Source organism: Notechis scutatus, chromosome 12 (genome assembly GCF_049901735.1).
Source record: "Notechis scutatus isolate UNSWTSFEM ecotype Mainland chromosome 12, rNotScu1.2, whole genome shotgun sequence".
Lineage (NCBI taxonomy): Eukaryota > Metazoa > Chordata > Lepidosauria > Squamata > Elapidae > Notechis > Notechis scutatus.
Window position 1 is genome coordinate 10013150 of NC_142020.1, and position 19199 is coordinate 10032348.

The window sequence follows — 19199 nt, forward strand, 5'->3', positions numbered from 1 at the left end:
CTCGACACACACATAGGAGACTTCAGGCTTTCAACATTTAAAAATCCAAAAATATGAAGCCCCCAACCCATCATGGCAACAACAACACAATCAAATCAACTACTTGATTGACTTCTTCTCCATTCATGGTCTGCTGACAAAATCACATTTTCAGGGCCTTTCAGAAAAGCTACCAATATTCTCTTCAATCGGTGTCACACAACAAATTAACAGTGATCGAAATAACTCATTTTCCAGACTTTCAGAATTAGCCACACATTCACCAATAATAATAAAACCCTCTCCCAAACCTAACCAAGATTGACATTAAGTGACCATTTTTTAAAAATTAAAATAACCATGATTAGCCTATTGACAAAATATAGCCGTGGGGTCTTTAACTAGTAGGTATAAGTTCATTGTATGAATCCAACCAATGGGATTGCAAATTAGTTAAATGGAATCCACCTGCCAAGCATCCGTTGCTGTTAAATCATTCTCTTTTAAATGTAAAAAAACAGCCTGTGGTTTATAAAATTTTGGGTTAACTTTCGTGCAGACTTTGGAAGAAATTTCAAGTCAGCTAAGAAAGATTTTCATTTTTTCCCCAGAAATCCCTGTTGTCAACCCAACATCGATGGTTACCAGCACTGAGGAACCAGCGGGTAAGTAACCATTGAACTGCATATTTGAATATCTTATTCTGAGTCACTATACTTCTAAATTCCACTTTTTCAACTTTTTCCTCAAATCTTGACTCTTCTGTCAAGAAGAGAAGATGTGGTCACTAAGGGTTGGTATCTCTTTGATGGCCCATAAACCAACAATGGATGAAAGTTGTCTGAAGGTTAAATCATTGCAATTGGTTGATTGAGAATCTTTGTCAACATATTGCAATGCACTTTGGAGAGGAAACCCCTGAGGTTGGCGTGGCAGGAGTTGATACATTCCAACAATTCTTTGCCTAACTGGTTTACTCTGACTGATGAAGTTGCTTGGATGGGTAGTGAAACATCTCTCAAACTAACAACAAAAATGTTGGAATTCATTGTTGGTATGTACTTTTATGCAACAACTACAGTAGTATTCACCCAGTAGATGGCAGTGTTTACAAGTTTGGATCTATGGTATATACTCTTTACTCTTTCGTTCTAAGTAGAGTTTCCTGTTTCTGGTTACAATTAAAACAGTTGAGCAGTAAAGCACATGGTGACTGTACTCTTTGTTTGCTCAGTGGTGCAGAAACAGAATTTCTTTAAAAAAAATAGTCCAGTTGCAATGATTCAACCTTCAGAGAACTCTACCTAGATGATTGAGAATCTTCATCAACATCCATGGATGTTTTCATTGTTCTTCCCAAGTTCATACGTGATCTATTACAGCTTTTTCATTACTTGTTGAAACTTTCCGTTCCTTCCATTTGTGTTTTTTCCCCCTTCTAACTTTCTTTGTGTCACTGGTTAAGATGTTGGATGGAACCAGCCTAATTCATAACGTGCTCTAGAAAGCATTGCATAGGATGCAGGTGGTCCCAGATGTAAAACTGGTATGGAACGGAAGTAACTTGAAACTTCCCACCCTTAGGAATTTACACATTGAAACATTACAAAAAGAGCATTTTGGTGGGAATATGCATTAATATTTCTTTCAAGTGAAGTTTCACCAAGGACTTGGGACAATTATGCAGGCAAAGAAGTCCACAAGCCCAAAATTGTGTGAATAATCACATTTAGATCTCACTTGTTTATGTGTGTTTTGTCAATCACATATGCTCTTTCGGGAAGCAAAGGGAAAAAAGATGCGAGAATTTAAGAAAGCATGCATGTTCAATTCTGGAATTAATTTTAGAAATTCCCTTCTTTAATATTCCAAAAGAATGGAATGCATGATACAGTGAGGAGCAGACACAGAATGAGGGAATTATTGTATTCTGCATACCAGTGGCAAACCTATTCCTCCAAAAACAGGTCTCCGTCCATAAAATTGCACTACAGAGATGAAGTAGGGAGATGCCACTGGGTTCAGAAGAACCCAGGTTTCATAGAGATGTATGGAAAAGGCTTAGGAAAATCTCCCTTTCCAAAATTGAAAGGGGGAGAAGCGAATGCAGAGAGGATTGAAAATGTGAGAATGATAGGAAATCAGAAGAGAGGCGTGGAATCTCCTCAAAGGGTAGAATAGAAGATAGGGATTGAATATCAGGTGCAAAACATCAGGTCCACATGTGAAGGTCCAGTTAAACTGATTTATTGCTACTGGTATCTATACACTAGAACAGGGGTGTCCAACCTTGGCAACTTTAAGACTTGTGGACTTCAACTCCCAGAGTTCCTCAGCCAGCTTTGCTGGCTGAGGAACTCTGGGAGTTGAAGTCCACAAGTCTTAAAATTGCCAAGGTTGGACACCCCTGCACTAGAATCTTCTCAACTAAGGGTTAGCACATGCTAGAAGTTAGACAAGAGTCAACAGAATTCAAAGGAGGTTGAATTTTGCTCATTTGTCACTACATAGAAATTCTAGGCTAGTCCCTCTTTTAACGCCATCTCCAGGTTCTGCCACTCCTTCCCTTGTCATGATTTAATTACAGTTTCTGCAGTCAGAAGGAATCCCACCCAGAGGTGGTATTCAGCAGGTTCTGACCAGTTCTGGAGAACCGGTAGCAGAAATTTTAAGTAGTTCAGGGAACTAGCAAATACCACCTCTGACTGGAGATTTTACAGTATCCTTCCCCTGCCACGCCCACCAAGCCACGTCCACAGAACCGGTAGTAAAAAAAAATTGAATCCCACTACTGAATCCCACAATGTTTAGTTGTGGAGTGACTTAGAGCAGTGGTTGCCAACCAGTGGGCCGGGGACCACTGGTGGTCCACAGGAAAATTTTGGTGGTCCTCAGAGAAATGTCACCCCCCAAAGCACTCCCAAAGCAATTAATCCAGACTGCGTGGGAACACAAGGCTGCGCCGCCCACATGGCCCATGGGGACACAAGGCTTGTGTCGCTTGCATTGTGAACAACACGAGGTAGTGAGGAGAGGGGGGAAAGGGCGGAGGGGGGGAGCTTGCCCCCACTCACCCCACACTCCTCCCTTGGCCACTGGGTTGCTTCTTTCTGCTTCTTTCTTCTACTGCTTTTGGCTGCACGCAAAGGAAGCAGCAGAAGTCTTTCTTTCTCTCCCCCAAACTCTGCCAGAAATGAGTCTTTGGGACCTTGCAAGGCCTCTTGCTCCAAGAGGCTGTGCCGGCACGACAAGTCTCTCAAAGACTCATTTCTGGCAGAGTTTGGGGGAGAGAAAGAGACTTCTGCTGCTTCTGCTGCTTTCCTTGCATGAAGCCAAAAGTCTCTCTCTCTCCCCCTGAGAACGGAGCTGGAGACGGTATCCTGCGATCCCAAATAAAGAATGATCAATCGGTAAGAAAATGGGGTGGGGAATTTTCCTGCAGACTTTTTGGGGGGATTTTCCCAGGGTCTCTGGTCTGGTGGGATTTAAAATGATGAGTTTGATGGTCCCTGACGTCCAAAAGGTTGGCAACCCCTGACCTAGAGCACAACTGTTGATCAGGACGGACTCCGCGGTGCTTCTTCATTTTACGCACAATTTTTCTGAGCAGCCAAGGGGATTAGGAACATGACAGTGATGTGATGAATGAATGAATGGAGGTGAGAGAACCGCGAGGAAGTTTATACAGTTTGGATGTGTGGAATTTTGCCCCTGTTTATGTATTTTTTTCCCCCTGAAAATCCACAATGAAATTGTGCCACTCTATTTTTGCCATTGAAATTGGGCCAACTTATGGGCCATAAATGACCTATAGATGCCCAACCTCCTGATATTGCTGTTCTCTCAATCCATCATCCCACTCAATCAATGCTCAGCAGATGTTTTCTGCTGGTTCCCCTCCATAGACATCTGCTGAATTTTCCCTGCTAAAACTAAATCTATCACCACGTTTGGCTGGAAGGATGAAAATGGCCAGGTTTTCTTCAACTCCTTTTTTTTTTTTTTTGTCAATGTAAAACAATGTTTTAAATCCTCTTCATCTTTGGAAAATGACCAAAGAACTCAACAAAGCGTCCATGGATTGTTTTCTTTCTTTCAGACTTTCCTCCAAAAGGGGGGGAAAAAACCCCAGTCAGCAAATTTCTTTAATACCAGGCAGCACTGAAATCCTCGGTCTCTGAAACCTGGCAGAAACAAAAACATAGAATACAGTAACAGAGTTGGAAGGGACCTTGGAGGTCCTCCAGTCCAACCCCCTGCTCAAGCAAGAGACCCTATACCATTCCAGACAAGAGGTTGTGCTTTGGAGCAGAGGTCGCCAACCTTTTGGACCTCAGGGTCCACCAAACTCATCATTTTAAATCCCACAAACCAGAGACCCTGGGAAAATCCCCCCAAAAAAGTCTGCAGGAAAATTCCCCACCCCATTTTCCTATCGATCGATCGTTCTTTATTGGGGATTGCAGGATACCGTCTCCTGCTTCGTTCTCAGGAGGAGAGAGAGAAAGAGAGAGACTTTTGGCTTCCTGCAAGGAAAGCAGCAGAAGCAGCAGAAGTCTTTCTTTTTCTCCCCCAAACTCCACCACAAATGAGTCTTTTGTGCCGGCGCAGCCTCTTGGAGCAGGAGGCCTTGCAGGGTCCCCAAGACTCATTTCTGGTGGAGTTTGGGGAGGAGAGAAGGAAGGACTTTTGCTGCTTTCCTTGCATGCAGCCAAAAGCAGAAGAAGAAAGGAGCGGAAAGAAGCAGCCCAGGCCAGGTGCATGGGTTGAGTGGGGCAAGTTTTCCCCCCCCCCTGCCCTTTCCCCCCTCCCCTCACTACCTCGTGTTGTTTGCAATGCAAGTGACACAAGCCTTGTGTTCCCACAGGCCATATGGGCAGGACAGCCTTGTGGTCCCGCGCAGCCTGGATTAATTGCTTTGGGGGTGACATTTCTCTGTGGACACCAAAATTTTCTCACAGACCACCAGTGGTCCCTGGCCCACTGCTTTGGAAGACAGGTTTATCCCCCTCTTCTTTGCGGCAGAACTTTAGATATTGGAATGCTGCTATCATGTCTGCCCTAATCCTTCTTTCACACACACACACACACACACACACACAGAGAGAGAGGTTTCACAAAAAAGCATACTTTCAGTGGCAGCCACATGTTAGCTTTCCGAGGGCTCAAACGTTTTTAATCCCCATTGTATCTTCTCATGCGCGAGGAGGCAAACAAGTGTGAACATACGGGTTCTCAGGGATAAACCATGCACAATTTAAACACAAACATTCATGCTGTTTTGTATAAAAGAATTACAGAGTTGCTACAATAGAGGAATCTTAGCTGAAAACACATGCAAAGCTAATGAAGACCAGCAGTGGAATGATGTTCAAGAATTGCCACTATGTAGGCGTTTATTGATTAGAGTAATATTGCCTGGCCCAAAGATTAGACCAATGTTCATTGATAAAACACTGCAAAAAATTGAGATCTTGATGGGATTGCCATGATGTAAAAAAGATTCTAGACTCTAGAAAAAGTGCAGAGAAGAGCAACAAAGATGATTAGGGGACTGGAGGCTAAAACATAGGAAGAACGGTTGTAGTAACTGGGTATGTCTACTTTAATGAAAAGAAGGACTAGGGGAGACATGATAGCAGTCTTCCAGTATCTCAGGGGCTGCCCCAAAGAAGAGGGAGCCAAGCTATTCTCCAAACCACCTGAAGGCAGGACAAGAAGCAATGGGTGGAAACTAATGAAGGAGAGAAGCAACTAGAACTTAGGAAAAAATTCCTGACAGGAAGAACAATTAATCAGTGGGACAACTCGCCTGCAGAAGTTGTAAATGCTCCAACACTGGAAGTTTTTAAAAAAAGATGTTGGATAACTGTCTGTCTGAAGTGATGTAGGATTTCCTGCCTAGACAGGGGGTTGGACTAGAAGACCTCCAAGGTCCCTTGTAACTCTGTTATTCTATTCTATTCTATTCTATTCTATTCTATTCTATTCTATTCTATTCTATTCTATTCCTACTCTACTCTACTCCATCTTCTATTCTATTCTATTCTATTCTATTCTAGTCTAGTCTAGTCTAGTCTAGTCTAGTCTAGTCTAGTCTAGTCTAAATGGGTCAGTCCTGACTGCTCTTTAGAAGGCCAGATCCTGAAGATGGATGGTGTAGAGGGGCATTTTCTTCCTTCCTTTGGAGTGTTGCAGAGGTCTTCAGGAAAGATTAACCCATCAAGCAAAGGGCTTGCACAATCACACCCAGATTGCTTCTGCACAGCCTGGCCAACCCCATCCATGACAATAACTACCAGTGAGTGAACAGTACGATAAAATGTTGCAGAATCAAGAGGGCTTTATCTTAGATTTAAGGAGACATGTCCTCACAATCCTCAGGAACATAGAGCATAGAATAATAGAGCTGGAAAGGACATAGAAGCTGAGAAGCTTGGTTTGCTAGAACATAGAACCAGAGAGCCGGACGGGGATCTTAAAGGTCTTTTAGTCTGCTCAAGCAGGCGATTCAATGCCATTCTGGACAAACAGCTATCTAGTCTGTAGAGTTCAGAATCAGCTATGAAACACACCTTCTCCTTCTTCTCTTCTTCAGACTTTTAAATGTTTGCTTTCTATATCCACCAAGAGGCACTGAAAAATGAAATGCCTCTTCAGTAGAATAATGTTGAATGGTCCATTTATGTTTGGCTTCCCACCGTATATTGCCTCTTAATGGGCATTATTAGGATATAGGTGAAGATAAGCCATGGATCAGCTCTCCTGGGCTACAAAAATGGAAAGACTCAATCTCCAGGGAGGGTTTTATAATTTAGGCTTTTGAGATCCTGTTTTGCAACTTTAGGGATGGAATTTAAAAGGTTGGTGTCATAAAGCATTTCCAACATCTAGAGACATGGTGGAGCAGAAAATCATGCAAAATGACCACGTCCTCCCACATCTGGGTTGTTAAGATACCGCAATGTGGGACATCAAAGAAGGAATACGTCAGGAAAAGGGTGGAAGCGAGGTATTGGTTTCAGTAAATCGTCCTTCCAGGTTACATTCCGAAAAGAAAACATGCAAATTTTGTTAGAATGTATACTGAAGGTCCTTACAAGAGTTTTGGTTGGAAAAATATAAAAGAAACTTGAGTGAGGAGCTTTGGTAAGTTCAGCAGAGAAAGTCTGCTAAGTAGTCTGCAGATTTATCTGTGGTTTTCTCTCTACATACCCGGCTCCTTGTTCAAATATATGTCTTTTGCCTTTTGCCAAATGTTCCCAAGGATTTTCTCTCTCTCTCTCTCTTGTCTACCCTTTGTAACCCACCAACCTGGGTATAGGATATGGAAAAGAGATCATGCCAACTTCTCACTGTGGTGGAAAAGAACTAATGATAGCAATAGTGCTTAGACTTATATATCTCTTTATAATGCTTTACAGCCCTCTCTAAGCTGTTTACAGTCAACATGTGCCCTCCCCACAACAATCTGGGTCCTCATATTGCCGAGCTCCTCATTTTGCCAACCTCAAAGGATGGAAGGCTGAGTCAACCTTGACTGGTCAGGATCGAACTGCTGGTAGTGGGCAGCGTCAGCCTGCAATACTGCATTCTAACCACTGCGCCACCAGGGCTCTTTAACAGTCTGCTAAGTGCTGATAACCAACTCTATTCCTTAAGTCCAGAGTTTCTTAATCTCAGCAACCTCAAGACGTGTGCATGTCAATTCCCAGAATTCCTTGGCCAACCATGGCTGGGGAATTCTGAGAGCTGAAGTCGCTTTCTTCCATGCCATCATAACATCAAATGGTTGCTAAACAAACATTTGTAAGTTGAGGAATTTCAAAATCAACAAAGGGAGGCTGAATAGGAGCAACCAACCCATCCCTGATGCTAGTGTGGTTCTTCTCCTTGGAGCTTGTATTTCATAAATGTTTTCTTAATTCCTGGAGCATTTTTATCCCTGGTGTTAGAGGCGAGTAGCAACCCCTTGTTGCTTTTGATCAGGCAAAATCTGGCCCAGCAGCCAGCTTTGTAATTCAAATATGGTTGGGACTTGGCTGAACAAGTTGTGTGATCTCCAAGGCAACTGAAGGACTCTCCTAAGACCTTTGCCAGCCACAAAATCCATATGGAAATAGAGGCAAACAACCCAGAGTGTACATTTTGTGATGAAATGGAGAAAGGAGATGTTATTTTAGATTCAAAGTGATAATTAGATATGGTATAGAAAAAGTGCAGGCCTGCTTTTTATTAATTTTACTAATGCATCCTATTAAAAAGTTCCTGGTATGTTTTGGGACAAAGGTTCCATTATTTTCCTGATAATATTAAATGTGTGTGTTTGTGTGTGTGAGATACATCGGCTCTAGGTTTTAGTGTGGAGTTGGTTCAGACAGTGAGCTTAACTGGACTCTCTGCAACTCATCTATTTTGGCTCAAACTTTCTATCTCAATTTATTTTCAGGGAAAGGAAAATGTCAATGGAGATTCTCAATCATCCATGGTCATGGCTGTCCCAAAGGTGCTTTTTTCAAGAGACAACTGGACTTTCTTTGTTTTTCCTTGAAGACATTTGACTTCTCATCCAAGAACTGAAGAGGCTTCTTGGATGAGAAGCAAAACATCCTCAAGGAGAAGCAAAGAAAGTCCAATTGCTTCTTGAAAAAAAAACCCACCTTTGGTTCAGAGGAAGAAAGCATAAAGTTACACCAATCTTTTCCAAAATTTTATCTACCATGTTTTGGATTCCAAGTCCAAGAAGTCTTGTTCTGAAGCGGCATTCCGAGAACTATAATTTGAAGGAACCGATTGGGCAAGACTTGATTCCCCCGTAGGGAGCAGGGAAGAACCTTTCCTTAGTCTCCATTGAATCGAAATCAGGTTAGCCAGCAGGCTCCCTCACTGCAAAATTTATATTTATTTATTTATTAAATGGAACGAGGTTCAATTCACAATAAGCTTTGTTTCCGCATGAGAGCAAGAAACAATCTCCAACAAATCAGTAGAGAAGTGCAGATGAGGAGTCACTTCTAACAAGGCCCAGGGAATCAAGACAGGCCGCTGGAACGCTTGTTGGATAGTTCCCCAAGTATATTATGAGCAGCTGCCTGTAGCCTCTTGAAATGCGAGAATTACATTGTCCAATAGTGATTAGCCAACTCTTCAGATCCAACTGCTGTTTGTTGTTGACATGTGTGTCAGAGAACGAATGTTTTGAATAACCCGATTTGGCAGAGACGTCGCCCAAGCGTCTTCCATCTCACTCCCTTTGCAGACAATTGTTATGTTCTGTTCTCTATGGTTTGCTGCTTTCTTAACATGCTGACATTTAGAAATGGAATTTACTTTAGTATAAATAAACCCTACTGCGATCTGTTGGGATGGAGCAAGTCAGGTCATCATCACTCCTCAACTCACATTTAGGCTTCAGTCACAAGCGTCAGCCTGGTCCTCCATTATTCCTCTTGGTCAGGAGTCTTCAAATTTGGCAACTTCTAAGACGTGTGGACTTTAACACCCAGAATTCCCCAGCCAGCATGATGCTGAAAGTTAAAGCCCACAAGTCTTCAAGTTGCCCAAGTTGGAGACACGCACCCTTACCCACATACGATTAGCTTGGCAACTTTTAAGACTTGCAGACTTTAACTCCCAGAATTTTCCTGCCAGCATGGGGAGTTGAAATCCACAAGTCTTAAAGTTGCCCAGTTTGGAGGCTGCTGCTCTTGGTGGGTCCAAGGAATTGAGGAAGCAGTGAGAACAGAAAACATTCGGGAGCAGAGAAGATAGGTAAAGATTCCCCTCGCACATATGTGCTAGTCATTTCTGGCTCTAGGGGGCGATGTTCATCTCCATTACAAAGCCGAAGAGCCAGCGCTGTCCAAAGACGTCTCCGTAGTCATGTGGCCGGCATGACTAAATGCCAAAAGTGCACGGAATGCTCTTCCTTTCCCACCAAAGGGGTTCCTATTTTTCTACTTACATTTTTACATGCTTTCGAACTGCTAGGTTGGCAGAAACTGGGATAAGTAACAGGAGCTCACTCCGCTACACGGCGCTTGGATTCGAACCGCCGAACTGCCGACCTTTCTGACTGACAAGCTCAGCGTCTTAGCCACTGAGCCACCACATCCCCCTGCAGAAAAGATACTGGACCATTAACCCTTCAAGTCCCTGGTCAGAGTTGAAGGTTCTTACTTCCAGCCAGTTGGCTTCTATCCATAGAACACAGAGGGGCCTCTTGACCTTGGAAAGTACCTTGAGGTGGCCGTGATGGAGTCCTGGTCCTGGGAAAACATTCCACCTCCCCTTCTCCCCCTTCTTTCCCTCCTCCCCCCACCCACCCAATACAACCAGCCATTTCATCTCTCAAGCTTAAGCCCACAGCAGGTGTGTCAGATTCTTTGAAGGACGTAAAAACAGAGCTCTGTTTGTTTCACGAGTTCCATTTTTCAGGTGTTCCAACTCTTCCAGCAAATGCCCCCATTTTCAAGCTGCCCCTCCTTGTAGACAACCCCAAATTTTGCTTTTCTCTCTCCCCCTGTTCCTCATATACCCTCCATACGCCTCCAAAATAACCTTTACACCCGTAGACTCCTGTTGAGGGAGGGGCAGCCTTCGTTTTTATTTTACTTTATTGGTTCCATTTTTATTTCTTTACTTTGACCCTTTGATTTTGCTTTAAGCTCCTAGCCTACCCTTAAAGGCAGCACCCAGGCCCATGAATTTAGGAGAGAACATATGAATAAATCCAACCTTAAACGAGCATTAAAAATGAGCAAATGAGCAAAAGTTAATATATCCCTGCAAAAGAAAAAGAAAAACAAGTTAAGTTCAGCCCTAGTTCAAACGGAGACCTTAGGCTGAGCAGCAAAATTTGCTGACTAAAAACCTTGACTAAGTGAAAGGTCACCAGGCCTGCCTTCCTTTATTTATTTATTTAACTTTATTTGTTTTATGGCAAGTTTGGAGGAAAAAATATACAAACACAGAGAAAGACACCAATTAATGACCGCCCAAAATACAAAAAAAAAAAAAAAAAAACAACCCCACAAACTATAAACAAAAGTTTAAAAAGAAGAGGATGCAACAAGAGCTGAGGAAACAGAAACAAATCAAAAATGAAGGCAAAAAAAGGGGGGGAAAGAAAAAAAAAGTAAATTATAAACAAGCTAAGTGTGTTATGAAATCGGCACTCAAAGAAAATATACTGTATCATTATTTTTATTTTATTTTTTTGGATGAGTAGAAAATATTGCTTCCTTTTTTAATGGATAAATTACATATCTTGGATCCAATTATTACTCCAGATAATTTTGTTAGCAATTTCTCATATCCAGTATGGCTAGTTTCTTAAAAACAATCGAGTTAGGTCTTTCTTGAAACTTCTAGGGACTCTCTAGGATCATAAACAGAGGTAGGTATTCACTCGGTTCTGACCAGTTCTGGAGAACCGGTAGGGGAAATTTTGAGTAGTTTGGAGAACCGGCAAATCCCACCTCTGATTGGCCCCGCCCCCATCTATTCTCCGCCTCCCAAATCCCAGCTGATTGGCTGGGTCTTCTTTGGTTGCTCTGCACAGGAGAACGGAGCTGGAAAGCAGGTTAGTGGGGTGGGGTGGGGAGGGGGATTTTTGCACTATCCTTGCCATGCCAACTAAGTCACACCCTCCAAGCCACACCCACAGAACCAGTAGTAAAAAAAACTTTGAATCCCACCACTGGTCATAAACCTTCCTTGCCATTTCATGTGATCCAATCTGCACATGCATATGTGGACTACAACATGGCTATGGGTCATCATACCCAGCTTCTCATGCCAGTTTTGCTCTCAAAGTGCTGGCCAGGTGCCCAAGCCCATCACAGGTTGTCACACCCCCTAATTCGGCCCCTGCACGAACAGTCCTGAAGGAATTCACCAGTAAAAGGCTTGTAGCCGTAACACCTAATTAAGTTACATCTCTCTTAAAACAAAAATATTCCTGTCCAAAAACACAAAAGGGAAGGAAAAAGGGCAGGAGAAATAAACCAGATGTGCGAAACTTGCTCGGTCTTTCTCTTTCATATTGTGCAAACAGAGACAGGCAGAGAAAGCCGATGCCAAATTGAGCTGGTGAGAATATTTCAAGGAAGTTAATGGAAGCCAAAGCCAGGAGCTCTTAGCTATGGCAATTCTGCCCTGTTTTCTTTTTCCTTTTTTTTAGAATAGAAGTAGAAATAGAAATAGGAATGGAATGGAATGGAGTGGAGTGGAGTGGAGTGGAATGGAATGGAATGGAATGGAATGGAATAGAATAGAATAGAATAGAATAGAATAGAATAGAATAGAATAGAATAGAATAGAATAGAATTCTTTATTGGCCAAGTGATTGGACACACAAGGAATTTGTCTTGGTGCAAATGCTCTCAGTGTACATAAAAGAAAAGATACATTCCTCAAGAGTCAAGAGAAGAAGAAGAGGAAGAGGAAGAGGAGGAAAGAGGAAGGAGGAAGGAGGAAGGAGGAAGGAGGAAGGAGGAGGAGAAGAAGGAGAAGGAGAAGGAGAAGAAGAAGAAGAAGAAGAAGAAGAAGAAGAAGAAGAAGAAGAAGAAGAAGAAGAAGAAGAAGAAGAAGAAGAAGAAGAGGAGGAGGAGGAGGAGGAGGAGGAGGAGGAGGAGGAGGAGGAGGAGGAGGAGGAGGAGGAGGAGGAATAGAATAGAATAGAATAGAATAGAATAGAATAGAATAGAATAGAATAGAATAGAATAGAATAGAATAAACAGAGTTGGAAGGGACCTTGGAGGTCTTCTACTCCAACTCCCTGCCTAGGCAGGAAACTTTACACCACTTCAGACAAATGGTTATCCAATCTCTTCTTAAAAACTTCCAGTATTGGAGCATTTACATCTTCTGGAGGCAAGTTGTTTCATTGATTGATTGTTCTCACTGTCAGGAAATGTCTCCTTAGTTCTAGGTTGTTTCTCTCCTTGATTAGTTTCCAACCATTATTCCTTTTCTGGCCTTCAGGTGCTTTGGAGAATAGCTTGACTCCCTCTTCTTTGTGGCAGCCCCTGAGATACTGGAACACTGCTTTCATTTCACGTCTAATCCTTCTTGTCATTAAACTAAACATACCCAATTCCTGCAACCGTTCTTCCCATGTTTTAGCCTCCAGTCCCCTAATCATCTTTGTTGCTCTTCTCTGCACTCTTTCTAGAGTGTCAACATCTTTTTTACGTCATGGTGACCAAAACTCCAGCTTCATTCAGCTGCCTCCTGGGCTCATCCTGTGCTTTTCCTTCTCTTCTGCCCTCGGTCTGCTTCTCTTATTCCTATACAGGTAGTCCTCCACTGACACACCACAATTGAGCCAAAATTTTCAGATGCTAAATGAGACCGTTGTTGAGTTTTGCCCCGTTCTATGACCTTTCTCGCTACCGTTGTTAAGTGAATCACCCACAGTTGTCAAAAGTTAGTAAACCAATTGTGAAGTCAATCCAGCTTCCCCCATTGACTTTGGTTGTGAGAAAGTTGCAAAAGAGGATCATGTGACTCCCCAGGATCCTGCAACCGTCATAAGTACCTGCCAGTTTCCAAGCCTCTGACTTTTAATCACAGGATGATGTAGTAGAGGCTGCAACGGTGGTAACTGTGAAAAACGATCATAAGTCGCTTTTTTCAGTGCCATTGTAATTTTGAACGGTCAATAAGAGAACTATTGTAAGTGGGGGACTACCTGTATACTTAAAATGGCAGTCACATATAAAATGTATTTAGTTTCTTATTTATATTGTACATATAATATATCCACGGAACTTCATTTATACCACTGTAGGCACCATCTCAATTTTTTGTTGAACCATATCCTGGATCCAGACTTTTTAAAAACAAAAACACCTCGACATCTGATTTTGGCAGTTACATTTCCAAGGAAGTTCTGTTGAAATCTTGCAAACAATTCCCAGAATTTTCTCGAGGCTTTGGGTGGGTGATTTTTGTTTCTTTTTCTCTCTTTGACCTCTTAACAGTGTCCTAAAACAATGTCACCTCTAGCTCTGAAAGGTTCTGAGCCAAGCAAAATTAGCAGCAAAGTTCCAGAGGGTGAAATTATGTTTCTTGGGACAATGGAAAAAAAATAAGTAACTGAAAGAGGCCACAGAAAAATGGACAATCTTTCAGGGGGCAATGAAAAAGAAAAGAAAAGAACATATCCTCAAATAACAAATCCAATGAAGCCTGCCTGTTTTAGTTTCTGATAGGCATGAAGTCATGTGGGTGGTAACATCTTGTTCAAATTATTCATGGTCATGTTTTGTGGTTTTCAAGACAACACTGTAGAAATTGTGTGCCCTTGTTGTCTTCCTAAATGTTCCCTTGCTCGCCATTCTGGCTTCTACACCTGGGTTCCTCAGTGATCTCCATCCAAACCCTAATTTGGGTTGGACCCTGCTTAGCTTTGGACATCAGCCAAAGTTGACTAGATGCCACCACCATGTTGGTCATTATCATCGTGTTGGACTCTTGGCGATTCTATGGTCCAGGTCTCTCCACACCTTCTGATCTTGCACTACTTCTTTCAGTTGTTCTGTGCTCTGGTTGGGGTTATCTTTGATGGTCAACATCGCCCTAGTTCTCCTGACTCAGATTTAGGCTTCAGTCAAAAACATTGGCCTTGTTCTCAGTTCTTCCTCTTGGTCAGGGGTCTCCACCCATGGCAATTTTTAGACTTGCGGACTTTAACTCCCAGAAGTCCCCAGCCAGCATGGGGGGCTTAAAGTTGCCCAGTTTGGAGGCCTCTGGCTGGGGTCATTTTTGATGGTGTCCAGCCTTTGACAGCCTGGTTTCCTTTCACCGCTGACTCTTCCCAGTGTGAATTCGCCCACATGGCATGGCCAAAGTAAGTGAGACATGGTTTTGTGATTTTGACTTCCAGTAACATATCTGGTGTTTTGTTGTTGTTAGTTGTGAAGTCATATCCGACCCATCACGACCCCATGGACAATGTTTCTCCAGGCCTTCCTGACCTCTACCATCTCTTGGAGTCCATTTAAGCTCACAGTGACCACTTCAGTGACTCCATCCAACCACCTCCTTCTCTGCCATCCCCTTCTTCTGCTCTCCATCGTTCCCAGCATCAGACTCTTCTCCAGCGAGTCCTTCCTTCTCATGAGGTGGTCAAAGTATTTGAGTTTCATCTTCAGGATGTGGCCTTCTTAAGAGCAGTCAGGGTTGATCTTCTCTAGGACTGACCAGTTGGATGGCCTTGCAGTCCGAGGGACTCGCAGGAGTCTTCTCCAGCACCAGAGTTCAAAGGCCTCCATTATTTGGTGCTCCATTATTTGGTGCACCTTCCTTATGGTCCAACTTTCACAGCCATATCTTGCAACTGGGAAAACCATAGCCTTGACTATATACCCTTTTGTTGGCAGAGTGATGTCTCTGCTTTTTATTATGCTTGTCTAGATTTGCCATAGCTTTCCTCCCCAGGAGCAAGCATCTTTTAATTTCTTGGCTGCATTCCCCATCTGGTGTTATATGCTCCAAACCTTGCTTGCTGGTCATCTTTACTGTCCAAGCAATCAGCAGGAGCCTTCTCCGGCACTATAGCTCAAAGGAGTCACTAATTGACAGAGTCACTTCTGTCTTCCTGTTTTGCTTTTTAAGATCCAACTTTCACCACCATAGGAAAACACAACAGAGAGGACTAACCTACATTTGGTCACCATTGTCCTACATTTGTTCCACAAGTCCTTCTTTGTGAAAGGGGCAAATGAACGAAAAGCCCACCACCTCCCCTTTCCCTCCTCTAATAAATCCAGCTTCCAAATTGAAAAGAAAAATTGAAAAGAAAGCCAGGAGTGTTTGCAGGTGCATCAGAGGGGGGGGGGAAACTCACGATAGCCATCTTGATATGTTGGTGCCCCTCCTTGCAGCCATAAGCACCAGAAGAAATCAGAGGCGAACAGAACCTTCCGTCAGTAGGCAAGAAAAACACCTGAGAGATTGCAAGGTGGATTTTGACACAGGATTAATGGGAGGCAGTGAAGGATGCCAAGGGATCCTTTGAAAAAGTGTCTTTCTCTTTCAGCCTCCTGTCCTCCAGCCTTCCCAGATAAGTCTCTCTTGTCAAGTCAACCTTAGCAGCTGTTTTCCTCTCCTTTGGACAAGAGCTCTTCACTCACCTGGCTTCTTATTAATGCCTTCTTGGGATGTAGCCAGACCCGTGATGGGTGATGCTTGCTGCAAAAGGCACCTGCTTATAGAAAGGTCAAATCTGGGCACTTCTCAGGCTTCAAGAGAGCCAGCTTCCAAACTCTCATTAATGCAGACTCTGAGAAAGTTTAAAGCAGACTTGGATAGGAAATGCAACAGACAGCTCCAGAATTGCCCAAGGGTCGCATGGCTTGAGTTCCTCTGATGCCCGTCCAGCATCAGTTTTATCAAGCCGTCGCTTGCGATGGATATTTCATTGTGTCCATGAGTCATCCTGGACCTTTGGGCCACTTCTCTGTTAAAAGTCCGCTTTTGCAATACGGTCTTCCGTTAAAGGGTTCAAACACGCACATGTATCCAAAAATCTTGTTATTAATTAAAAGCCTAACCCCAGCCTTCACAAGCTCCAGCAACTCAGGGCAGCGGAATATTTATCGGAGGAATAAATTTCAAAATAAAATCCAAAAGGTCCCTTCTTCTGGCAAGAACTATGACACTTTCTCTCCCCTGCATCCCCCCTGAGCAAAGAGAAAAATAGAGAAAAAAGACCATCTATCAGCGTAACTCAAATTCTAAAAGAGAGCCATGTTCTTAATGTGCTTTTAAAGGCCAGCAGGTGCTGTTCTAGAAGGCAGGTTCCATAATAGAGAAAGATAAGGTAGGGTAGGGTAGAACAGAATAACAGAGTTGGAAGGGACCTTGGAGGTCTTCTAATCCACCCCCCTGCTCAAACAGGAGATCCTATACAATTTCTGACAAATAGATATCCAATCTATTCTTAAAAATTTCCAGTGTTGGAGCATTCGCAACTTCTGGGGGCAAGTTGTTCCACTGATTAATTGTTCTCACTGTCAGGAAATGTCTCCTTAGTTCAAAGTTGCTTCTCTCCTTGATTAGTTTCCACCCATTGCTTCTTGTCCTACCTTCAGGTGCTTTGGGGAATAGTTTGACTCCCTCTTCTTTGTGGCAACCCCTGAGGTATTGGAACCCAACTATCGTATCACCCCCTGGTCCTTCTTTTCATTAAACTAGAAATATCCAATTCCAGATATAGAATAGGGTAAGATAGGGTATATACACATACACATATATGCACATACATATACAATATATGAGCCTCTGTGGTGCAGTGGTTAGAGTGCAGTACTGCAGGCTACTTCTGCTGACTGCTGGCTGCCTGCAATTTGGCAGTTCGAATCTCATCAGGCTCAAGGTTGATTCAGCCTTCCCTCCTTCCAAGGTGGGTAAAATGAGGACCCAGATTGTTGGAGGCAAAGAGGCTGACTCTGTAAACCGTTTAGAGAGGGCTGTGAAGCACTGTGAAGCCGTATATAAGTCTAAGTGCTATTACTATAATACACACACATGCACACACTATACGTATACACACATTGGTTTCACTGTTCTTCCTTCTCTGCTCTGTTCCTTGTCTTTGCATATGCTGCCATTTTACTGATGTAAAAATAGTCGCTGCCTTTTCCATCACGAGTCCCATCTGCTGCACACATACAAGACAGTAAAGGAATCTGTTCCCCAGCCCTTTCTCAATTTTGCTATCCTGCTTTATGCACATTCTAAGAGTACAGGTGGCCAGTGTGAAATCGCCCGGAAAAAATGAACAAATCCCTAATGCAATTAAACTGACTTTGGATAAATTGCCTTAAAGCAGCCGATGAAATGAGCTATCAAGTGTGGGCTTGACCGCTTGACTTAGACCGCTGCTAGATGGCAGCAAAGAGATATGATTGGCTCTCTAGGCTGCCCACTAGTGGCCATCTACATTTCTGCAGGCAGCTCTACAAATGTAAGGATGCATTGTAGCATTAAGAAGCTGCTGACTAGGACAGAAAATATATTTCCTGTTTTATTGTTCTGGTGTTTCAGGGTTGTTTTTTTAAATCCTTAAACAAGAACTTCTTTTGGAAGTTTACTTAGACTGAATCCAACCCAAGTTATCCTGGGTTAAGATCAGTGGTGGGATTCAAAAAAATTTACTACCAGTTCTGTGGGTGTGGCTTTGTGGGCGTGGCTTGTCTTGGTGGTCATGACTTGGTGGGCATGGCAGGGGAAGGCTACTGCAAAATCCCCATTCCCTCCCCACCTCACTAACCTGCTTTCCAGCTCCATTCTCCTGTGCAGGGCAACAAAAGAAGACCCAGCCAATCAACTGGGACTCAATGGGAGGCAGAGAATAGATGGGGTTGGCGGGGCCAGTCAGAGGTGGGATTTGCCAGTTCTCTGAATTACTCAAAATTTCCGCTACTGGTTTTCCAGAAGTGGTCAGAACTTCCTGAATATCTTAAGATGTTCCAAACAGAGATTGGGTGAGGAGGCCAAATTAAGTCAGTCAGTCTCTCCCTTCCTCCCTCTCTCTCTTTATCTTTTTCTCTTTCTCTGTTTAAACTTGTCTGGAAATCTATTAGGAACCTCAACTTTAGCCACATCATATGAACCCTGGTGGTTGTTTCCCCATTTTTCTGTGTTTATGGAAATGTGGATTCAAGATCATTGTGAAACCTGGAATGAGGACTTGTAAGAAATGGAAACTTTAAAGAAAAACGCTCATTAAGTTACCAATTCCAGAAAGCATTTCCTGTTTTTCATAATGAAATCTTTATGGCTTCCTTCTTTCCTTCCTTCCCTCATTCCTTCTTTTCTTCCTTCATCCCTCCCTCCCTCTTTCTTTCTCTGTTCTTCCTTACCTCTCTCATCTTCCTTCATTCCTTTTTCTCTCTCTCTCTCTTTCCTTTCTTTTTCTCTCTCCTTCCTTCCCTTCCTCTTTCTTGTTACCTCCTTTCCTCCCTCCCTCCCTCCCTTTGCTAGGAAATAGAGGCTGTGGGGGGATCAATCAAGTAACTTTTACAGTCTCTCTAGCTAATGCTATGACCCAGGAAATCCAGTTTCTAGTATTTATAGAACCAAGGGCCTCTTCAGAAATAGCCAAAAATCATGGTCTTGACGGTGTCTTCCCTCCTCTTGCAAATGCCCCTGCTTTACATATTTGAAAAGTCTACATACATTGTTCAGCAGCTCCATAGCCTTACCTG

The 19199-nt window shown here is 43.0% G+C and overlaps 1 protein-coding gene across 2 annotated transcripts in view; it reads left to right on the forward strand.

Annotated features, from left to right (window-relative positions):
• The window catches only part of NTN3 (netrin 3), a 120388-nt gene that overhangs the window by 87373 nt on the left and 13816 nt on the right, over positions 1-19199 (forward strand). For both annotated transcript variants that reach the window (XM_087973255.1, XM_087973256.1), the window contains exon 5: positions 591-644. In XM_087973255.1, the coding sequence (XP_087829381.1) occupies positions 591-644 (54 nt within the window). The remainder of the gene's footprint in view (positions 1-590; positions 645-19199) is intronic.